Source organism: Sebastes umbrosus, chromosome 7 (assembly GCF_015220745.1).
Source record: "Sebastes umbrosus isolate fSebUmb1 chromosome 7, fSebUmb1.pri, whole genome shotgun sequence".
NCBI lineage: Eukaryota > Metazoa > Chordata > Actinopteri > Perciformes > Sebastidae > Sebastes > Sebastes umbrosus.
The window spans coordinates 16,978,273-17,001,495 of NC_051275.1; the positions used below are offsets into that span (position 1 = coordinate 16,978,273).

At 42.2% G+C, this 23,223-nt stretch overlaps 3 protein-coding genes and 1 long non-coding RNA gene across 8 annotated transcripts in view; 2 read left to right on the forward strand and 2 right to left on the reverse strand.

The window, feature by feature from the left end:
- LOC119491366 (4F2 cell-surface antigen heavy chain) lies at positions 1–3,622 on the reverse strand. Its single transcript, XM_037775313.1, has 10 exons — positions 3,507–3,622; positions 3,003–3,398; positions 1,779–1,943; positions 1,603–1,691; positions 1,433–1,510; positions 1,285–1,355; positions 1,016–1,205; positions 833–940; positions 684–746; positions 1–554 (listed from the first exon to the last, which is right to left on the reverse strand). The coding sequence occupies exons 1-10, from the start codon at positions 3,520–3,522 to the stop codon at positions 144–146; spliced, it is 1,587 nt and encodes a 528-aa protein (XP_037631241.1). The 5' UTR covers positions 3,523–3,622; the 3' UTR covers positions 1–143.
- Positions 3,480–12,324, forward strand: LOC119491369. Its single transcript, XR_005207597.1, has 5 exons — positions 3,480–3,616; positions 4,485–4,575; positions 7,281–7,403; positions 7,518–7,686; positions 12,187–12,324. It is a non-coding gene; the product is annotated as an uncharacterized LOC119491369 (long non-coding RNA).
- ppm1na (protein phosphatase, Mg2+/Mn2+ dependent, 1Na (putative)) lies at positions 6,556–12,603 on the reverse strand. Its single transcript, XM_037775320.1, has 6 exons — positions 12,165–12,603; positions 10,379–10,950; positions 7,487–7,604; positions 7,287–7,401; positions 7,131–7,194; positions 6,556–6,759 (listed from the first exon to the last, which is right to left on the reverse strand). The coding sequence occupies exons 1-6, from the start codon at positions 12,568–12,570 to the stop codon at positions 6,727–6,729; spliced, it is 1,308 nt and encodes a 435-aa protein (XP_037631248.1). The 5' UTR covers positions 12,571–12,603; the 3' UTR covers positions 6,556–6,726.
- Positions 12,579–23,223, forward strand: part of rtn2a (reticulon 2a) — a 16,847-nt gene continuing 6,202 nt past the window's right edge. The window contains exons 1-5 of one of the 5 annotated variants that reach the window (XM_037775314.1): positions 12,579–12,704; positions 15,579–15,979; positions 16,813–16,866; positions 17,219–17,797; positions 19,474–19,680. In XM_037775314.1, coding sequence (XP_037631242.1) covers positions 15,949–15,979; positions 16,813–16,866; positions 17,219–17,797; positions 19,474–19,680 — 871 coding nt within the window. In that variant the 5' untranslated portion in view covers positions 12,579–12,704; positions 15,579–15,948. Of the gene's footprint in view, positions 12,705–15,578; positions 15,980–16,812; positions 16,867–17,218; positions 17,798–19,473; positions 19,681–21,280; positions 21,414–21,590; positions 21,726–23,223 lie in introns of those variants that run through there. The other 4 variants (XM_037775315.1, XM_037775316.1, XM_037775318.1 and 1 more) reach the window with 4 other exon arrangements.

The following is a 23,223-nucleotide window of genomic DNA, read 5'->3' on the forward strand; positions in this document are numbered from 1 at the left end:
CACAGAACCATTATTTTATTTTCAGTGACCTCTGAGCACATATCAATCACACCTTTTTTTAAAAAAAACAATGACATTTGTCATTCTGTGAGAGGAAAACTAAAATCCACATCTTCTCACAATTGACTGCAGAGAAGCTGTCTCTATGAGTAGCTTCCTGCCTCAAACAGTTTGATGACGATGGCTTCGTGGGGCCGCAGCTCCAGCGCGTCCAGGGTCGTCGATCCCAAGCGGTCCATTCCCGTGTTGCTCACGAACACTCCGGCTTTGGGCAGACTCGGGGCCCAGGCGGGATCCAGGGCGTGAGGCTCGGGCCCGACGTTGAGCAGAATGAGGAAGTGGACGCAACCCCAGGAGCGTAAGAAGGCCAAGATCGGGGGAGATGATGAAGGAGAGGGAAGAGTGGAGTTGGAGGAGGAAGAGGAGGAACTTGTGGAAGAATTGAAGGGGAGGAAAGTGAAGTTGCCGAAGAGAAGAGCTTCTTCTCTGGCTCTGGAGTGACTGAGGGAGGTGAAGAGAGCTACAGCCGAATGTTTCCTCTTCTTCTCTTTGTCCTGAGATGATAGAAACAAGTTAAATATAACCCACCCCACTAAAGCTTTGTGTCTTTATCTACAGCTTTACATGGCTTGAATAGACTCAGGAAATACTTCAAGTATTTCTAGAGGGACTTTATTGCTCACTGTAGTTGTGTCGGATGGTTCATTCCCGTCTCCATGTGACGAGCCAACTTTCAGAGACACATTCTGTGAGACATAAAAGACTTATTTGGTGATGTGAACTTTTAATAAATGGATCATTTACGGACTCAAAGTCTCAAGCCGGACTTCACCTGTCTTTGGTCGATGTCTTTGTCGTACTGGACCGCAGGTGATCCCGGCAGAGTCATCACCAACACCAGGAGTAACTTCTTCAAGTCGTTGGATGCTTTACCCTCAACCTGCAGAAAACAGTAATTTATGTCATTCAGAAAATTAAATCAGCGTATTTTGATTATCAACTGCATGTGTCTTACTGTCCAGCTGGGCCATGTGTTTTCTTCTCTTGTTTGCAGGCCCGTCTCTATGGCATCTGCCACTTCCTTGTAAGACAGGAGGTGTTGTGAAGACGGCAGAATCGACCTCATGACCACATCCACCAGCGTAACGTTGCCCTGGTTTTTTAGAGGCGGCAGAACGTCTCTCGTCTGTTTTACCACCACAATCCTGAAGACACAAGGCAACTTTTCAAGCCTCATTTTATAATGAAACAAAAAACATCTATGCACTTCTGCATGTATAATACCTTTCCTCCTCCTCATCCTCATCCTCCTCACTGCTGAACTCTTCGAAGACACCTTTCCACTCCAGCAGAGTCTGAAAAGGTAAATATTTTATTGGAGGTGAGTTTGTGGAAACTCGGATTGTTAGAATGTGCGTGAGCATCATTTTACCTTTTCTGAATACGCTGCATCTGTGTCACAGATCGCAAAGCCTGCCGCACCCTGCTGCAGCCAGAACCGGAGAGCATGCTGGGGAAAAAGCATGTTTTAAGAAAACCTAGCATCACTGAGAACTCACAATATTGAAGTAGCATGCCCAGAGAGTAGGTTTTTACGTGTACTGAGTCCGAGAGGGTTGATGTCTCGTTTCCTGCTGCATCCTGAGGTCCCAGTAGATCCAGTTCACAGACGTCCAACACCACTTTGAGACCTGCAGGCCCAATAAAAAAGCTCATCAAGGCTACACACAGTACGCAGGCTGTTATGTGACTAAAAGAAGTTCTTCACTTTCTCTCACCTGCTTTGTTGCTCTCTGCGAGCAGATGCTGGATCTGAGGTAAAGTCCTGAACCCTTCACCAGTCACGTTGAGGTTTAGAGGAGACGCCTTCTTGTCAAACAGACCCTCCAGGATCAGAGCTCCGATACCCAGAGACCTGAGGTAGGGAAGCTGCTCACACAGCGCTTGAGAGAGAGAGTTAGTAACATTTATTTTTAAAAATGTTTCTCAATACACTTTATATAGTATTTAGTACTTTTCTATATTTTGTTTTTTATGCTGTATGTAACAGATGCAGATACTTTTCTAAGGTAACTTATCTGCACACACAACTCTTCTTGAACATCTTTTATCTTTTAGTTAAATTTCCCCACGTGGGAACAAAAGCTTTTCTTATCTTACATTTCAAAAAGTTAGATGTAAGAATGTGGTAGCCCACAATATCAATGCTCTGATGTTTAGACGAGCTATATAAAGTGGTTCTCCACCCTGAGAAAAAAGTTGTCTGTAACGCTTTCATGTGAAGTACGACAAACTTTGGCCTCAGATAGATATTCTCAGGAATCAAGGGAGTTTGTCAAAAGGTCTACTGCGGTTAGAGTGAATGATTCACACATGGTGTGAACATAACTCTCTGATTAATATCAGCCTGCAGGGACTCACTGGAAGAAACCGGATCTCCACCCAATAAACAATCACTGAGCAAGACTATACGTTACTAACCAGGCAATAAAGCGGGCAACTTCTCTGTTGCCCGGACAGCTCAAAGTTCACTGTATGTCAACTGGTTTGTGCCAATTTAATTGAAAATATGTTTGAATATGCCCAATAAAAGCCACAGTATCATCTGACATGGTAAAGGCCTTTAAAGTGTCACAGGGGCCCGTGTCAAAATCTACTTTAAAAACCTTCATTATTTCAGTTTTAATTATAGTAAATAAAGTAATTATTATTTGCAAATTCTGTAATTAATGCATTTAATCAAATTACCACACAGAAAATCTGGGATAAAAAACTATCTGCATACAAAGAGAGTGGGGGGCCCAGCAGCTCATATTCCTGCCCTAGGGCCCCCAAGCATGTTAATCCGCCCCTGATGGACATCAAGGCTCATAAAGGTCACCATAAAAAAATAAATAAAAAAAACTCTTTGCAGCACAGTGACGATTTTCTTTTGATTTGCAAAATGTTAAAAGTAAACCTTAACATGACCACCAGGAGGCCGAGAGTCCGTGTTTCCTCACCGTTGACGCCCTCTGACCCCTCGGCCTGCAGGTCTGGCTGCAGCCGGTAGAACAGCGTCTTCTGCCACCAGCTGAGCGGCGGCACCGCCGGCCTCGGGCTCATCGCGATGATGGCGACTGCGACAGCGAGCATAGCCAGCCAGGTGAGCCAGAACAGCAGCACCAGGTAACAGCGCACCTTCCTCCAGCCCGGACCGCCCGCTGCGACCTCCAGCTCCTCCTTGCTGAGGGGCCGCCAGTGCTGGAAGCTGTGCTCCTCCGGTTCGAGCTCCGGTACCGGGATGAGCAGCGGGGCCGACTCCGAGCCGCCGCCCGCGGTGCCCGACAGCCCGGGGCCGTCCACGCTGCCGTAGCCGGGGTCTCCTCCCCCTGCGTTCAGGGGCATCCTGGCTGGCTGCAGGTAAAGTCACATAGAGTTAGATTAGAGGGGGTGATATCAGTGTGGATCATCATCATTGAAGTTGTAGGAGTAGCTGAGCTGAAGTTGTGTTTAGTCTATCCACACCTCAGGTTGCTCCATGTGAACCTCAGGTGGACTACAGGTGGAAACAGGTGCTGCAGGATTCTACACTAAAGTGCACTCAGCATGCAGCTCTACCATGACCTGCACACAGGTGTTTCAATTAATACAATTAACTTCTTTGACCACTGGCATCTGATTGGCCAGTAAACAGACTGTAACTTTAAAAGATATATGCACTTGATCTAGCTCAAACTGTCTTATTTTAGTATAATCTTATATTAGCCTCAGACAAACTTTAGAATCCATTTTGCACAGAACACAGGAATGTTTTATGGTGTCAAAACAAATGTAGGAAATATATTTGTGAATCTCAGAAGATTTCCTTTGAAAAAATGCTAAGTTGATGTGCAAACGATGATATACGAGTTGTAAATTAAAGGCACACATACAGAGAGATTTACAGATACAAATCATTCTGCATTTATTTGTGCATTATGTTTTACAAGTTGCGTAACTTGACATTTGTTTGTCCCCCATATTGCAAGTCTATCACAGGGAACAACAAAAAGACTTTCACCCACACAGTCAATTTTAAGTACTACAGGAGCCAACCCAAGCATTGTTGTGTCCCGAAGCAGAGGCACACATAAATAAGTCAAGGATAATTTATGAAGACAACAAATTAACCCCTTAATTTACTTCTTATGACACCTTGTATTTCCAATTTCCAAGATTTTCATGCTTGCAAATAATTGGATGGATAATTTATGGATGTTTATTTATCACATATCTACTTTGATAGTTCTTGATTCTGTTTTCAGTTAATGTCAGCGATGGATTGAGACCATTTAAAATACATTAGGCTCATAAGACCCTCTGAAAACTCCTTAAATAATAATGACAAAATATCATTGACATTTTTGTTCTTATGAAATGTTGACATCTTGTACTGGGGGCCCTCTGGTGGCCGCTATGTTGTAAACAGCTGCTTAGTTCACTAGTTTGTCTTCGGACCACAGAAAGGCTCCAGCCGGCCAGGTCAGGTTCAAACCCAGCACCATCCAGTTGTATGTGAGGCAACACCAACCACTTTGTCCCCACGTTGCTCATGTAAGTACCACCCAAACCCAGTCCCACTACTCACATAGTCCGTCTGAGGTTTCCCGGGTCCTATATCTTCTTTTCCACCTCTTCTTCCTCTTTATCTTTGTCCACAAGTGTTCCCAGTTGAACAGTGGCGTCCTGAGTTGAGTATTTCAGTGATCTGAGTGAGGAGGTGAGAAGGACTCTCCGTCCAATAAAAGCTCTGCTCAGTCAGTTCATACGGAGGTGCTGAGCCTCGCCACACCCTCGCAACCCATTGTGAAGAACCCGTGACTGCCAGAGAGAGCTCCCTAAAGTCCCCCATGTGTCAGTTTTGACTTTGGCTTTTTGATACTGTAGAGAAGAGGCTAAGGGAGGAATAGTGATGTGTTTTATCTGTCTGCTGTATAGTTTTCAGTCTGTGTGCTGAATGTCCTACACACTTTCATTTGGATTTTAATGTTTGAATGCAGGATCTTAAATTTAAAGACAGCCTTTGGATTTCAAAACATTGCCATACAATGAGGAATCAAAACTTTAATTATGTTTCAGAGAAAACCCCACCACCTGAATTTTTTTTTCCTGTTTATATGTGTGGGAAAACAAGAAATCGGCTGAATAAATGTAAATATAGAATAATATCTTGATAAGCGATTAATCATTAAACAATTTTTTTAAGCTAAAAAGTCAAACATTTGCTGTTTCCTACTTCCTTAAATTTGAAAAATTGCATTTTTATTATTTTGCATATTTATCATTATTATCTTATGTTTCCATGTTGTCTGTCCATCCGGTCCATTCTCGTGAACGTGATATCTCAAGAACGCCTGGAGGGAATTTCATTACATCTGGCACTAATGTCCACTAATGGACTCAAGGATGAACTGATTAGAATTTGGTGGTCAAAGGTCAAAGGTCACTGTGACCTCACAAAACACGTTTTTGTTCCATAACTCAAGAATTAATTTGCTAATTATGACAATTTCACACAAATATCTACATTTTGGAAAGACATTGATGTAAACAGCAACTTGGCTGGTTGGCGGAGGCATACAACCGCAAGTTGGTAATTCTAGTTCACTATTTTCTGACATTTTATACATTTTGTAGACAAAACAGTTCATTGAAGAATGAATCAACAGATACAGTAAATCGCTAATCAAATAGTTAGGAGTCCTAAACTACTGTAACTCTCAACAAATCGTTTGTTTAAAATAAGCGGGATTAGATGTCACAAATGTAATATTGCAAAATAAATGTCATCTTTTTTGAATTTTATAGTATCTATCTCTACTTTTACATAATATAATAATGTAACACACTATACTGTTTGTCTTTTAAACCACACAGTGACGTCCCACATCACACATCCTCTCTAAAGAGCCACGTTTAAAGAGCCATGGGTGCTAATTCCTAGGAACATCTCATCCTCTTTACCCTGGTATGGCCCTCCACCCTCCCTCCATCTCTCTCTCCAGCTTTCTCCTGCGTTCTCCTGCGTTCTTTCTCCTTTTGTGTTGCTCCCTCAGGCTTTCTCCTCTTATGGCACATGTTTATGTTCTCGCTATAACAAGTCATTGCTATCCGTGTCCCCCCTGCTCCCTGACAGCATCATGCAAACTAATTATTTACTGAGAGATACTGCGTTCCATTATGAAACTCTCTGATACACATGTAGCTCACGTGTGGCGGAGCACAAACAGTAAATATGTTTGGTTTTTTTTTGAAGAGTGCAATACTACTATTTTAGTTTCTGTGTGATTTGTTACTTTAGAATATGAGTGTCAGATCATTAGTTTTCCGCTCATATACAGTTCGCATACAGTATCAGCCACGCAGTCATGTAAAATGAGCTGCCTTATACAGAAGCTTGTGCAGATAATGCATCAGTGTCTCCCCAGGCAGTGTATAGTTACATATAATTAAATACTGCAAATAACAAATGATTTTAGAAAATATAATGTTATTATTATTGCCAATATTACAAAAAAAACAACACCATGGGTATTTGATTAAAATTTTCCTTTAATTGGCCAGAAAGTAAATCCTTAAAGAGAATATATTACAGAAAGAATCGTCGTTAGTTTAGTGCTCATCTAAAATGTGAAGTATCTTGTTTAAGCTGGTCTCCATGGAGACGGTGAAGCTGGTGATGATTCTGTTTCCACGGCAACGGCTTTAGTTTGAGTCCTCCTCCGATCCTTCGATGTCCTGAAACGTCACAAGACAATAATCTTACCAACATTAAATATCTACATTGTTGATGCAACTTTATTTTCCAGGCTACTTACAAAGAGCAGATTTTAAAAATCAAATGTCATGAACTATGGTTTAGATTCAAGAGAAATTCTCAAATATCTTCTTTGGTTTTTACCATTTTTTCCATTATTCCTAACCGATATATATATATATATATATATATATATCAAATCAAATGATAGTTAATTGGAAAAGTAATTGACCAAATTAATCATGAAACATAATTAATTAGGCATATAATTGTGAGATAATGGCTGAGATTGTTTGAACTGTCTTTATCTAACATCCAGATTTGATGTCACGTGTGACTCATGTCTTATTACCATAGCCTCCTGAGATCTGACAGCCATGATGTGTTTCTGATATGAAGAGATGATACAGTCGCGCCTGCAAACAGAGAAACAGTATTATGTCAGAAGAATATGTGTTTTGATTCCACCAAAAAATGAACATGTGTTTGTTTGTTTTTTCAGACTCACTTGCTGGTGATGCCTCCTCCGGGGGGAAGCCCTGGCATCTCCTCTGCAGCCAGGAATTTGATCACATGTAACAGGTCAGGGTCCTCGTCTTTGGACCTCATCATCTGGATAATTTCTGTGAGGGGAGACGGTCAAAGCAATGTGGTTATAAATCAGTGAGCTCACAGCAATTTAAAGTGTAGACAGAGTGTTTTGTTCACCTTCCACTTTGGTGTCTATGTGTTTCTCCAGCTCTGCCTCCTGCTGCAGCGCCTCTTGTGACACCTGGGGGGCGCCGGGGAAGCAGACGATGATGATGCTCATGTTGTCCAAGCTGCCCTGCAGAGGGAGACAGAGACATCAGAGAAGTATGACAGGAAGCATTTCAGTTTTAATTCAAGTTGAAGTGAAGTGGTGGAAGGTAACTACATGCATTTACATTTTGAGATATTTGACAGCTATTGTAGTTACTCTGCTTATTTGATTTATTAATATTTTAAAATCCTATTATGAGCATATAAATCTCACATTGGGTTTTGTTATAGTGTGTTTAACTGTGCAAAAACTGTACATAGTTTAGATTAGCTCCACCTCAACTAGGTGTTACATTAAAATTATGATTATAACCCAGTAATATAATATATAATAATCCAGCATGGAGCCTCCTGCCTGCATGATGGTACTTTTACTTTTGATACTTCAAGTCAATTATTCTGATAATACTAATGCAAAAGTCTGAATGCAGGTAAGTCTTCCTCAACCTCTTAAAGTCACTTGAAATACCTGTTGATAGGTGAAATAGCAGAGGACTGACGGCTGTGTCAGGTTGGATGGAAATATGTTTTGGTTTGTACGATATATCAATCTCCTATGAAGTCACAGTTAAGTACTTATAGAGGATGATGATATTGCTGATTTGCAAACACAGGCCTGATGAATATCGGCTGATATTAGCTTATTGGAGATGTATCGGATCAGTGTTGGCCGATTAGTAACACAAAATCGCAGTACAGAACACAAGCTTACTATGGTGTGAAGTAATTGCAGTTTTATAACCATCAGCTTGTTGGTTATGACACCAGAGATGCGAGGAGTGATGCTCAGTGTGTGCTGGAACATGCAGTCTTTCACCAGCACGGTGCACTAAGCCTTTTTAGGTGAAATAAATAGCACCCCATCCCGGCCGGGATAAAGCCTCTGAGCTGGTGTGTGTTGAGCGGTAACACTGAGCTCCCAGGATGCCTTAATGCAGCTATTTATAGGGCGGGCTAAAGGCTCGCTCGTCAGTGTTCAGACGTGCATTTACTAACAAGCATTAAGAAGACTTGTAAGAGATGGGTTTACTTACTTAACAACGTACGTCACCTCACAGAGACCCTGCCCTCAGTGTACACCTGCCCACAACACCCACTCTTAATGTAAAGCTTGCCATTCATTAATCCACCTGCTGTAACACTGTCTGCCACAGACAAATCCAATGAGCTAGGGAGTTCTGCTGAATTAAGACCACTGGGATACAACTACTGTATATGTACATAAATGTTGGGTAATTATGTCATTTTTCAATTTGTAGTCTAATCCGTGACAGATAAGACCCACACTTAAAAATCAAGATTTTAACCAAGAATCTGGAACAGCTGCTCTGACTAATGCTAAATAAGACGCTCTGTGGAAACCTATGTTATACGTACAGTATGTCCACAAAATAATCACAGGGCTTTTTTGCATCTTCATCAATTCAGGATTGATAAGTTCCAAAGAGCAGATATAATTCACATGGAAGTTTGAGACATAAATTGTAGAATGGCTTCATTCACCCTGGTAAGGGCTGGGTATTGAACCTCAATGCTTTTGTGATACAGACAGTCACATATTTATTCTTTGATTTGATAGTACCTGGTTTTAATCCAATTTTAAGCCATTTTATTTTAAATTTAGGCGACGTTTATGATTTGTGAACTGTGGCTTCGTCCATTCAATTTTAACAAGGAATTTTGTTGAAAGATGTGTTTATACTGCAACAATCCCACCACAAAATGCTTTTAGTAGCTGCTATGGAGCTTTTCATCATGTCACGATCATAATGGGTTTGGTCAAATACTGTTTCCAAGGTTAAGAATGAACTTTTGGTCTCACTGTTTATACTTGTCAAAGTAAAAATTGTGTTATTGGCACTGAAACGCAGGTATCAAATCAGCAACAATACCTATCCCTAGTCATGGTCGTGACAAAGCTGTTTCAGATGTCTTTATGCTGAGGTACCAAATCACTATCTTCTTCCTTTTTTTTATTAAACTTTAGCAAAATATTATAGTTTGTGATTCTTCCTCCCTGGTGCAATGGTTGAATCCACATGACTGTATATAAGAAGTGGATGTAGCCACTGTGACGTCACCCATTGGTTTGTGGACTGCCGTGTTGAAGCCTCGAGTTCAGCATTTTGGCCATTCCCATCTTGTTTTTTTGCAACCAGAATTGACCCAACAGCGTGGAGCTAAGTACAACCGAACACTGAATAAGACGTTTTTAGGCGACCAAAATGTTACAATTAACTGTCATGAACTAAAAACATACTGTGAAAGGGTTAAAGTTGTGAGACGAAAACGCAGACAACTCCCAAACCAGACAATGTCGTGGTAGCAACCTGTCAATCACAAGGTAGCCACGCCCTAAAGCATCCTCTGCTTTATGGTCTATTTGACTCTAAATGGAATCATAATTTACTGAATGAACATAATGCTGTATTGAAGACGTCTTGAAACTAGCAATTGAGACCATAAACTCATGTTTATAATGTTTACTGAGGTAATAAATCAAGTGAGAAGTAGGGTCATTTTCTCATAGACTTCTATACAATCAGACTTCTTTTTGCAACCAGAGGAGTCGCCCCCTGCTGGCTATTAGAAAGAATGCAGGTTTAAGGCACTTCAGCATTGACTTCACTTCTCAGACCCGGAGGTTGCCCATTTGTTGAATCTGAAAAGTTATTTCTCATTCAATCATTAACCACACGAGGGTTGAAATGTATCTGTCAGCATCAGAATCTTTCATTAAAGCCATTAATTTTCGTTTCCTATTGTTTCATGCACTTCATCTGTATACTGATGTCTCACCTTATAGAGACAGAGGTCAATGACTTGGGTGCAAATCTCCCTCAGGTCATTGCACACCCGCAGACGGCTGCGCACAAAGGCACACAGTTCCTCGTTACCAATGGCATCCCACACGCCATCACACGCTAGAATCAGGAATTCATCTTCCGGCGTCCTCTCCAGCTCGTACACCTCGGGCTCCGGCGACACCAGCTGCTCCGTCTCCGGCCTCCAGTCCACCTCCTTGAAATCAAAGTCCCCCAGCGCTCTGGAAACGGCCAGTGAGCCGTTGACTCTCTGCAGGGTCACCGAGCCTCCGGCGTTCTGGATGCGCTCCTTTTCTCTGGGGTTGAACGGCTTGTGGTCCTCCGTGTAGAAGACCACCTTGCCGTTGCGGCAGAGCAGGGTACGGGAGTCCCCGCAGTTGATAAAGTAAATGTATCGTGGTGAATTCATTACGGCTGCTGCAGTGGTGCCACTGCGTTCCCAGTTGTCCTGGCGTGTCAGTTTGTGCATGTGGCGATCAATTTCCAGGAAGCCCTCACGGATCCCCTCCTTCACCTGCTCGGGGTCCTCGTTTGCTTTGACCCCACCTGTGGGAGATGAGGGGGAACATTTGGTTTTAAAGAGCACCTATTATGCTCATTTTCAGGTGCATACTTGTATTTTGGGTTTCTACTAGAACATGTTTACATGCTTTCATGTTCAAAAACTGCTTTACTTTTCTCATACCAGTTGTGCTGCAGCACCTCTTTTCACCTTCTGTTTGAGCTTCTGCCCCGCCCTCCCAAAAAGCCCAGTCTGCTCTGATTGGTCAGCTGGCCCACTGTTATGATTGGTCAACTGAACCAGACTCTTTGGACTCCGCTCCAGCTCCACTCTAACTAGCTTTTTTTGAGGGCGTGCCAAACTAGCCGCTAGGCAGGTATTATGCAAATATGTTACTTGGTGACATCACCACGTTACGGAGGAAAACGTTTGCAGAGCTTTTACATACACAAAAAACTATGTAACACACTAAAGGAAAGGGGAAAATACTGGCAACACCATGTTGTTTGTCTTGAGGCCAACACACCGCACATCAGCATAGTGAAGACATCCGTGTCATTGTGCAATAACATGGCCCACCCAACGGTTGTTAAGTGTAGAAGGCAATTTTGAGCGAGAACCTTTTTGTTTAACCAAGAAAGCCTTTTTTTCAAGAGTGTCCCGGCCATCATAAGTAGCAGTAACAAGAATACAGCCTTTCATGTAAACGTTAATTTTCTCTCATATGGCTAACCAATCAGTTCACAGCTATAAAAGTATAAAACTTGACATCTGCATGCAAGGCATACAGTAGCTCTGTTTTGTTTTGATCCCTGAACCTCCTTAATTACTTTTCTCAGTGCTGTAAAGAAAAAAACACCACAATATCCAGAGTTCTTATTTTGAAAATTGGAGCACATTATCCCACCTCTGTGGTTTTTATCAACTTTCAGTACTGTATTTACACTGTGGCATGTTCAGTTTCCAAGGGGACATTTGCTACTTTCCTGGACTTTGTGAAAATTCTGTTATTTGCTACTCTAAAAAAAGTCTATTTCTATACTTAAAAGATGGATTTGTTTGTGCAAATGTTTTAGTTATTCAGGTATAGTACTTCATTTATTGAGTGTAATACATAGAAGTCTTGTTTGCAACTCAACATATTTATTGGAAATGCAAATTCAGTATGTTTTCAGTTTAAATTACTATCTATATACTGTATATATTGAACCATACTGAATAATTAGATCCATCCTATTCATCACTAATTGTTCTCTACCTGTTGCCATGATGCGCTCCAGCAGGTTTCTGGAGCAGTACTGTGCCACTGTGGAGCCTGCATGTCCATCAAAAACAGCAAAGTATCCCCACTCCTTCAGCTCTCCCCTGAGCTCGGGCATGCAGGTGTGGGCGTCCTCCATCTGAGCCCTCCAGCCCTGCATGCTCGCCACAGCATAGTTCACCCCCAACCGAGAACTCCCCTCTGACACGTGCTTCTCCAAGATGGGACGGTCCAGGTATGGGCTCGGCATGGAGTCGTCCTCGTCGAAACTGTCCTCCTCCTCGGAGTCCGTCTCCCTGGGCCCCCCTTTGAAGAAGAAGGTAACCATCCTCTCCGTCTCTTTGACCAGCTGGCGGAGGAAGGAGGGCACCTCCACATTGCTGGCCCGCCTGGCCGTCTTCATCACTCCGCGGAGCCTGTGCTCAAGCTTCCTGCTCGACCCGGCAGCAGCCCGTCTCCTCCTGGTGCCCCTCCTCCGGCCCTGGGTTTTCCGCAGCAGGTCCAGCGCAGCAGTTAAGCTGTGACAACCCCAAGCAGGTAAACAAAGAAAGACTTGAAATAAGAATAATCCTGTCAAATGAAACACGTGAAAACCATCCCGTAGCCTGCGGGTAGAGTCTGAGAATCCTTCTTCTGTCCTTTTTTATTTAACAGGACCATTAGGTGTCTTCCTCTTTCTGTTCCCTCCTTCTCTTCTTTCCCCGTCCTGTACCAGCCCTGTACCAGCCCTGTACCAGCCCTGCTCTTCTATTGGCCTATCTATTTCTGTTGATTGATCCCTCTTCTCTGCCCCCACCTACTGCCTCTGTCCCGCCCTCCGTCTGTGTACCACTGCTGGATAATCACCTGGCCTTCAAGGCAAGCCCAGGTGACCTGTGGCTGCACACATGCATGGATTATGAGCATGACATTTTACAACAACACAGAGGGATCCCATAATAGGCTGCATGTCTGTATGGGGATTTTATATCTGATACAAGAACTTATGAATCCAAATAACTGTTTTTATTACAGAGGTTTGGGACTTTGACATTATGGCAGAACTAAGGTACTACTTAGTAATACTAAGGTATATTGAGTTAAAATATGCACTAAGAATTTAGTTTCAAACTTAATTTTTTAACCCTGGAAAGAGCAGTTGTCAAAACAGTTGTCTGTTTAATAGCTGTTCTGGAGCTTTCAATCATATAACATGGTCTTCATGGCCCAGTTTGACCAGTGCTTTAAAATGCAACTTTTAAGCCAAAACTGGACGAGAAGTCCTGAAATTGTTCAGAACAAAAAAATGTTAATTTGAACACCTAAATTTCACACAAAAGCGAGATTAGTGGGTTTAACCATCTATTTTATATCTTTGGACATAGTTTAGGTTTTCCGCTATCATAAAACTTATAATATCTGGGGTAGATCAAAGATGTTGCAGTTTCAAAACTAAGAAACACAAGGCAATATTCAAAATACACATTTAAATATGATTTAAAAAAAATAAAATAGAAGATAAAAACATGCTAAAATGGAATAAAATAGAATAAAGACAGAATGAAAAGTTGCATTTTAGTTAATTCTCCAGGTTAAATGACAATCCTTCTAAATTTGTGTTATATGTTGACACCTGCTTGATCCCGACCCTGTCATGTGACTTCCTGATTCCATGTTGTCACTACATGACAACTATGTGTCTTAATCTCATTAGCTGATGTGTATTTGGAGCTCTTGACCTGGTTTACATGTAGGACCACTTGAGGTTTAATAGTGTTAAGGACTATATGTGATGCTTTGTTCTTATCCAGCTTTAAGTAATCATCTGATGTTGGCAGTGTTTCAGCTGGCTCGTGTTTGTTTACCTTTAATAAGACTGAGGATGCACACAGCAAATGGGATGACGCAGGAAGTAGATTGCCCAGTGACGGTCTAACTTCAATATGATACCCACAGCACTTTTGAACATGGGTATAGGATTGTTAAATTAAATGTGATATGTCAACAGTGATCTAGCTGATTGATATGTGTCTATTTCACTACATCACTTACATTGGGAAGGAAGTCTTCTCAAAATTCAGACCATGTTTCCCATGAACCCACTTAGTTAACCTTTTTTTTAATTATTTTGTCCAGTGGGCAACCTCTAGGTCTGAAAAGTGAAGCCAATGCAGAAGTGCCTTAAACTAGCATTCTTTCTAACAGCCAGCAGGGGGCGACTCCTCTGGTTGCAAAAAGAAGTCTGATGGTATAGAAGTCTATGAGAAAATGAGCCTACTTCTCACTTGATTTATTACCTCAGTAAACATTGTAAACATGAGTTTATGGTCTCAATCGCTAGTTTCAAGTCTTCTTCAATACAGCATGATGTTCATTTAGTAAGTTATGGTTCCATTTAGAGTCAAATAGACCATAAAGCAGGAGATGCTTTAGGGCGTGGCTACCTTGTGATTGACAGGTCACTACCACGGTGCTGTCCGGTCTGGAAGTTGTCCGTGTTTTTGTCTTCCAACTCTAACCCTTTCACAGTGTGTTTTCAGTTCATGAAAGTTAATTATAACCTTATTGGTTACCTAAAAATGTCTTATTCAGCGTTTGGTTGTACTTAGCTCCTCCACTAACCCTCCACCCTCTCATGTCACTTCTGGTTGCAAAAAAAACCAAGATGGCGACGGACAAAATGTCAAACTTGAGGCTTCAGAACGGAAGTCCACAAACCAATGGGTGACGTCACAATGACTACGTACACTTCTTATATAAGGTCTATGATTTTGTCAGTAAAGTTACTCAGTAATGTCAGTTACAGAGCAAAGATAAAAAGCATCATATATAAAACATATATATACATATATACATACTGTATATACATATATCATTAATTATGAATTCAACTATTAATTTGTATTTATTTCTTCTTTCAAAAGGTACATTGTCTCACTTTAAACATATTGTGCTGTATTTGTTATTTAATGCCTTATTTAAAATGAAATGATGGCAAAGAGGCCACACATGCACATTTTCCTGCTACTCCTTCATTTGCAACTCTAACCTTTTTCCATTAATCATGATCCAAACAGTTTTTAGCAGCAGCAGCAGCAGTTACAGCTACACACTGCTGCCACCCACTGTTCACTATTGCACAGGCCTCCCTTCCACTTGTGATAAAGATTTTACTGTAGTTGAGTCTGTACATTATTTATACTCCAGCTTTTATGATTAATTTAGCTGGAGTTTGTTTGTATAATTAAACACTTATTTGTATATATTGGAATATGATATATATTTCTAAAAACACAGTAAATGATGAACCTTACATGCTGGTAAGCTATGAACCGGACTGTCCTGCCCATCTTCAGATGCATCCTATCTCTGTGTACGTTTTCTATGCTCATGTTTTACATTATTAATGACTTGCTACTCCTTCTCTTTCAGCCTGCCCCTATGAGATCCTGAGATGAAAATCACATGACGAGGGAGAGAGCCACAGATAAGCTATGAATGGGAGACGACAGCAGGCTCAGACAGACACAGGGACACATGCTTTGCCTATCCTCCTTTTGCTGTAGCGTGCATCACTACAGCTGCAGTCATAACGATGGAGAGAGGAGGGAGGATGCTGGAGGCAGACAGGCAGGGCGGGGCTGCTGAGTGACAGGAGGCAGGAGAGAGAGGAAGCTGCTCAACAGACGACCAAGAAACAGAGAGAGAGAGAGAGTGTATCCACAAGACGTGAGAGCCGGCAGCAGAGGAGGAGGCGGGGGGGCTTCCAGACTGGATGGGCCCAGCGATGCCTTGATGGAGTATGGGCCAGGTTTTAGGATTCTCCCACTGCCGTGAGTCTGCTTTTGTTCTTCTGTTTCCATTCTGAGTTAAAGGTCTGCATGTGTTTATCTCACTATACCATCATTATATTCCAGCTCAGCATCTTTCCTAGCTAACTGCTGCAAGCATCGTCTGTGTTAGCTCAGCCTCCTCTCCCCTCCCTTGCCTACTCTCCTTTCCTCTCTCCTACCTTTAATAAACACATGGCTGAATGGATGGATGCAGTGCAGAGGGAGATGCTGTTGTCGTTGCCTCCCATTGATTTGCAGATGTTTTTGTGGTTGTGCTTTGCAGGGCAGGAAGGATGCAAGTTATTTATTCCCCTTAAAGCTTCTGTTGTGCTTTCATATCTGTGTTTTATTTCATCTTTTTGTCACAATATGCACCTGATATTCTGTACAATTGCATTAAAGTTGTTTAAGGTTATTTGCATGTGTTCATACATGCGCATTAGAGAATATGCTGCGTTCTTTGCTCTGCCTTGCTTGATTTTTTGGCTAATGTCACGCTGGCTATCTAATGTAGTGAAGGCCTTTACTGCTGCATGGTTTAGCTCTGTAAGGAAATGAGTCACCGACCTACAGTATACTACAGTATGAGGAGTGTACGCTTGTCTGTGACTCCTTAAATCACATAAAGCACAGTTGGGGGGGGCTTTTATGTTATTAATCATTTCACGTTAGTACACCCACGTTGAGTGTTTTGAGAGGCACACTAGTAAGATGAGTGTGAGATGGTTTACAGCATGTGAAAAGCAGCAACACATTTATATTTCTGACAATCTTATTTTACTGTACAGTACGTTTACTAATTGATTTATGTAAAATTGTGTGTTTTCTTCCAGAGGAATATGGCTCTGTGGCGTCCACTCCAGACTCAACACCTCCATGCACCGATGGTACGAAGCAGACACAAATTCTGTCACACAATACTGATAAAAATAAGAGATCCCTGCTTCCTGATGCCTTTCTTTTGAACTAAACATTAGAGGAATACACCTGAGCATCTCTCTCACCTCTAAAACACTAGCATGGGTAAACACAGAAGTACATTTTTATGCACTTATCAAAGAGGGTTTCATTCACTTTAGATGTCACACCTTTTTCTTCCCAGACATCAAATGACACACCTGGCTGCTTTCATGTGTTTATTAAAAGCAAAATCCCTCTACACACTGTTAGCAGCCGTCTCTATGTTTGAATGAACTGTGTTTTGGGTGACCACATTGATTTCTTTTTGTCTCCATTCAGGCGGAAATGAGGAGTCTGAGATGTGCGAGCTGCAAACAGCCAGGGAGTGGTCTGACGATGAGGAGGGGGAAGATGGGGACCCAGATGATGACGACGGACTGGCTTCTTCCCCGTCCATCTGGGGAACGCCACGTCAGAACTCCTTCGAGCTGACTTTCTCTTACATCGCCATCGCCGAGGCTGAAGCGGTGGGGGCCTCACGGCACCTCCGTGACCGACGCAGGTGCAACTCTCGGGGGAGTCGCACCCCTCTGATCCGCACGGACACCCTGGAAACGCTGCTGGACTCCCCCGACGTAGACTGGGACCCTCAAGATTTCCTCAGTTCAGAGGAAGAAGAGGAAGCGGCGGAAAGGAGAGAGCAGGAGAGGACGGCGAGTGCAGCCGTGAGGAGAGAGCAAGACAGACAAACTGAGACTATTATAAACCAGCCCTCTCCCCAAAATCTGGAGCCAGAAACTCAGGAGAGAGATGCAGGAATCCAAAGACGGGACTCTCCGAGAAGCCTGACCCAGATTACCCAGCATCCCTCTGCATCGCTGTCTTCCCAACATCAGAGCCCGTCACAGATACTTCAGGGTGAGAAACAGGAGGTTGCATTTTTTTTTGCTTTGTTCACCTAGTGATCACTTCTCAACAAAAAAACTGAAAAGGCTATTTGCTCAAGTGACACGTAATTTCATGAACCCGTACAATTAACAGGATTAATGCACCTCTCAGCGAGCTGTCATTGGTTCTGGTTGTCAACATAGTAAAACATAGTGGTCTTGTCAAAGATCTTCCAAACTTGTCACCTGATTACAATTTTTAACATCTAGTTTAAATGGCTGTGTTCGCAATCGCAATGTTCAGGAGTCTCGAGAGGTATCATCATTTAAAGGGGACTTATTATGCTTTTGTGCTTTTCCCCTTTCCTTCAGTGTGTTATATGTGTTTCTTTCGTGCATGTAAAAGGTCTGCAAAGTTACAAAGCCCAAAGTCCACACCAAAGGGAGTTACTCTCCCCCACAGAAACACTGCTCCTGAACTGAAACGCCTTAGTTGCGCCTTTTCTTCTGTAACGAATGGCTGGTTTGACACGCCCTCAAACAAAGCTATTTAGAGCGGAGCTGGGGAGGAGTCCGAAGAGTTTGGTTCAGTTGATCAATCACAACAGATTAATAGAGTGTGCCAGCTGACCAATCAGAGCAGACTGGGCTTTTCGGGGGGCGGGGCAGCAGACTCAAACAGAGCATTTCACACAGAGGGTGAAAGAGGTGCTGCAGCACAACCGGTGTGAAAACAATAAAGCGTTTTCAACATTAAATCATGTAAACAGGTTCTAGTAGAAACCCCAAATACAAGTATGAACCTGAAAGCAAAATAGGTCCTCTTTAAACACACCAAACAGTTCATTTATTGATCCAACATGTACCTGGTTGGGCTCAGTTAATTCAGAAGATGCTTCCCAGATCTAAATCCTGTAGGTTTTCGCTCTCCACATACAGGCACTGGTAATTTTGCGTAAATCTGCCTAATGTCAGACCACGATATACCAAAAGCTGGTAATATACTTCTACTTATGATGATCGTAAATGTCTTTTCTTGAGGCGTTCTTGATGTGATGTGGCATAGAGGCAGACTTTACGACAAGACATGACTACTGCACATGGTGAATTGTGGCCTCTATTCAGAGAAGGACCTGGACGCATTTTATAATCTTTCTGTGTGGGAATGCTGTAAATATTTAGGTCTCATATCATCATAATGTTCATATTTTCCAATTCTTCAACTAGCTTGTGTCACACCAGGCAAAGCCACCATACTTTATTCATTGATTTAGATGTTATGTTGACTAATGCAAGGGGCTGTCCGCTATAATTTAATATTCAGCTGTATCATGAGAATAATGAAAGGAGCCCAACCTATTTATTATCAGCTTTCTCAGAGTGACAGACTTTCAATATGTAACCAGAAATGCTGACATACGCATAACCAGACTCCTAATATCTTATGGTCAGTTTCTTGTCTAAATTACTCCTTTCATTCAGGGTTACTATATCAAATCAGCCTTAAATTATCAGACTCTTGCAACAGACATTATAGATTGTTAATAAGTTCTTACTGATTATAGTTCCTAATTATATTTTGCAGTCCAATTACACTGTGGTTTTAAAAATGTAATGTAGTCAGTAGTTTTAGCTCAAGCTGAGCATGTACAGCAAGTCAGCGGTGATGTCATCGTGATAGTGACATCATCTTTTGTTTCCCGGCAGCAGCCTCACAGACCCCTGAGCCAGAGTCTCCCGTCACCAGGGAAACCATTTCAGTCAAGCTGCTCACATCTGTGCGACCCAGAGGCCCGGCGTCCTCGTCGCCGGCCGCCATCGGTCGAAACTCTCAGGAACAGCTGGTCAGCGATCACTGGTTTTCAGCACTTAACCTATCAGAGGACCCGACAGTATGCAGTATGCACATAGCAGGTACTGGATTAACATCTGACCACCGTCCTCCTACCTCCCTCCCTTCTCTCTCTCTCTCTCTTCGTCTCGTTGCTGAGCGAGATCCTCTCACTCAGCTCGTTAATCAATACTTTAAATAAGGAAAATATCAGATTACACTTTCAGCATGAACCTTCGAGAGCAGGCAGACTAAGATACGACCCCCCCCACACACACAATCCCCGGAAGTCCTTCCTCTTCGTGGAGTCTCCATAGTAACCCTCTCCCGGGATTTCAGGAATGATTGGCTAATTGTGGGGAATGCATTCTTGGCATTGGCTGAGTTTTTGGACGATTTGCACAAAATGTCAGAATGCATCACTGTTTGACACACCGAAAGAGACACAGGTGTGTGCAGGTTCTTTATATGCAGGTTTGTGGGAGTTTGTCGACTCTTTAGGATTGTTTTAGACCCAGAGAAAGGGAGAAAAAGAGCGAGAGATAACATCCTGTCTTCCAGCTTGATGGTATTTTAAGTGGACAGTCAGTCCGTCGGAGTAGAGCTCAGTCTTATTTTAGTGGACGTGGAGGGTTCAGTAAACCCTCAGACCGGTGATGAATGTATGTGGTCTAGCTGATGACAAGAGTTTAGGGTGTCCGGAATAAAATAGCACATATGTTGCATCTATTGGAGCATCACATCTCTTCTGGTTTTATTGCTTGTTTTAGGGGCTGCATATCGAACCTCACTGCTTTTTTTGACAACTGAAATGTGATTCTAGCACTGAGTAACTGTCAACAATCAAAACCTGGCCAGTTTTAGAAAGCATCTTATTTACAGTAGGTGAAGTTCTTCTACAGCTGATCGCATTTAAACAACATTTAACCTTTGAAAGGCTTCTTTTATTAAATGAAACAAAATGTAAGCTATCGAAAGCCATTGGTACTGAATCTCACGTATCATATCGGCACTCGTATCAAAACATTTTAATTCATACCAAATCCTACTATTTGGACTATGCAAGGAATGTCTTTATGTCTAGGTAAACAGATCAAGTGAGTAAGTCTTGTCCAAATCTACAGCTCAAAAGAACCATTATTTTATCTATCTATTATTTATTACTTTGTCAGCCTGATTTCACACCTCTGAATCACTATCCTGTCTCCAATTTTTGCAGCGATTCAGATGTATAACACACTGAAACGAAATAGCAATTCTATCAGATTATCAGGCCGTTTCTTGCCTTCTATTTGGAGGTTTTTACAATAAAATAAGCTTTATTTTCAACAGCATTTACAGCTCTTACCTAGAAAAAATGGACACATCCCCAGAAAATCAAGCCCCTCATCTATTTATTATGGGTAGTGGTGGCACAGAAAGGTTTGGCTCGGTGACATAACAAAAAATAAACCCTGCTTCTCCTGTTTCAGGTGTTAGATGGCACATGAATATATGCATACAACTCTATATAACGTTATCTGAGTTCAAAAGAATACCTTAAATTCTTTCCGCTTCAGCACTGCGTTAAAGAAGAAAATGTAGTGATTTTGAGACTATTATTGTGTGATTGCCGTGAATCATCTCTCTATGTGTGAAGCTCTTGGGAGTCGTGATGAGAGGGTGGGCGGTGCTGTGAACAAGATTATTTTGGTCTGTCAGGCCTTTGGACTGCTGAGCGAGCAGGGGGGCGGCCAAAAACAGCTCAGAGGAACAGAGAGGGGGACAGAGGGTGCGAGAGGGAACACTGCAGCAGCAAGCAAAATGGCCAGTAAAGGTGAGGACGTGTGCTTTAAGTGAAAAGAGGATAATTTGCGGCACCTGTGTATGTAGATGATGTTACGGTATTTGCTTTCAATTGTGAGCTGACGGTCAGCTACTGCGAAGAGACGTGTTTGATTTCAGAGAGAAGGTAGAGCTGTAGATTCAAGTGTGAAGGGGTGGAAACCACTTCTAGTTTAGTAGTGGACTGTTTAGCTTTGTGGCTTTGGCGTAGTGGTGAGAACGCCGGACTATCAGGGGACTGGAGGTGGGAATTGTGCATATTCGTCGCTTCTCTCTGATCATTTTACCAGCAGAGTCTCTGGAGGTATGTTTGGCTTTTAACTGATGAGCTGTTGTAGGCTAAGTCTCCGTATCAGTAGCCTTCATTTAAATTAGCAGCAGTCATTCAAATGAGTGTGAACTGGCCTGTTGTGGTATGCTTTTGGCAGATAGTTCACTTTGCCAGCTGGGTTCTCTTACATTTTAGCGTTTCCCTCTGTAGGCTGAAGAGCTGGCACGAGCAGAGACATTTCACACTGCAGTACTACTGGATGAGATTTCCTGGACACATGTTTTGTGATTAAGCTGACATGATCCGGGTCAAATGAAAGAGATTGTGATGTTAAAATGAGATGATGTCTGCCTGGGTTTACATAAAGTATAGATGAGCCGTGTGAGTTATGTTCTGATTAATCGTTTGGTTGGTTAATTGATTGATTGGATTATTAATTCCTTCACGCAATCACTCCCTCAATGCTCATTTATATAATAAGTTAGTCAAACACTTAGTTCACTAAGATAAATTCTGCTGGTTTGGATTGCATGATTGTGGTATGGAGAATGTGATTAGAGGTAATTACTACTCACTGATTGCTGAGTCATTCGCTGTATCGTCGCATCTGCTGATACAATGATACAGCTGCACATGAAGTACACTTGAAGTATGTTAATGTTGGTACGACAGGTATAGTTGAAATAAGTTATAAATGGCAATAAAAAGAAACAGGAAGTCAAAAGTCCCCCATAAGGTTACCAAAAGACTGCAATGTTTATTATATCCAACAATACAACTGTTAAAAATACATAAGTTGTAGATAACACCAGTTTATGGTGCAGCTGTGTTGGGTTTAAAGAAATAGTTTGACATTATGGGAATACGCTCATTTGCTTTCTTACTGAGTGTTATGCTGTTGTTAGGCTATGTGAGAGGATTGAAACCCCTCTGCATTAAGGGCACAGTGTGTAGGATTTGGCGACATCTAGTGGTGTGGTTGCATATTGCAACCACCTGAGTTCCCCTCCACTCACTCCTCCTTTTCAAAGACTGCAGAGACGAGAGCCACCGAGTGGTAACGCCGTTCGCCACACTCAGAGGCTCCATACGATGATAACACTACTTTAGGAGCAGCGGAAGTCAAACGGCGGTTACCACAGTTTCACAAGCGTGTCAGAGAACTACGATGGCCTTAGCTTAGCATAAAGATAGCTTCTTTCTATTGTTCTTAATTAAATGAATCACCTACTGCTGCTGTCCCAGAATGACAGCAGCACAAACAAACACGCTGGACAGGTGTGTTCCAGGGGCATTGTGGGTATTAATGGTGTGCAGCGATGCTTATAAATAATAACCCACCTGCTGTCAGTGCACTCTATTCAAAGAGGCTTCCCTTTATTCTAATGCTGAGGCTTAGCGTTTCACTGAATGACGAGCACAAAGAGCCATGCCTGTCTGACAGCGCTGCGCCACACAACGTACCCTGTAATTACACAGCACTGAAGAAACTCTTTTTCATAAAGGTCCATGAGGTTATGTTATGTAAAAA

Excerpts from the sequence above, each read along its gene's own strand:
- ppm1na (XM_037775320.1), bottom strand. The coding sequence starts at position 12,570 with ATGAAGACGGCCAGGCGGGCCAGCAATGTGGAGGTGCCCTCCTTCCTC. Across the intron at positions 7,402-7,486 it reads CATAGACACCAAAGTGGAAG|AAATTATCCAGATGATGAGG; the intron begins GTGAACAAAACA and ends CTCCCCTCACAG. Across the intron at positions 6,760-7,130 it reads TCAGATCTCAGGAGGCTATG|GACATCGAAGGATCGGAGGA; the intron begins GTAATAAGACAT and ends GTGACGTTTCAG.
- LOC119491366 (XM_037775313.1), bottom strand. Across the intron at positions 1,356-1,432 it reads ATGCAGCGTATTCAGAAAAG|ACTCTGCTGGAGTGGAAAGG; the intron begins GTAAAATGATGC and ends TTACCTTTTCAG. Across the intron at positions 941-1,015 it reads ACACATGGCCCAGCTGGACA|GTTGAGGGTAAAGCATCCAA; the intron begins GTAAGACACATG and ends TGTTTTCTGCAG.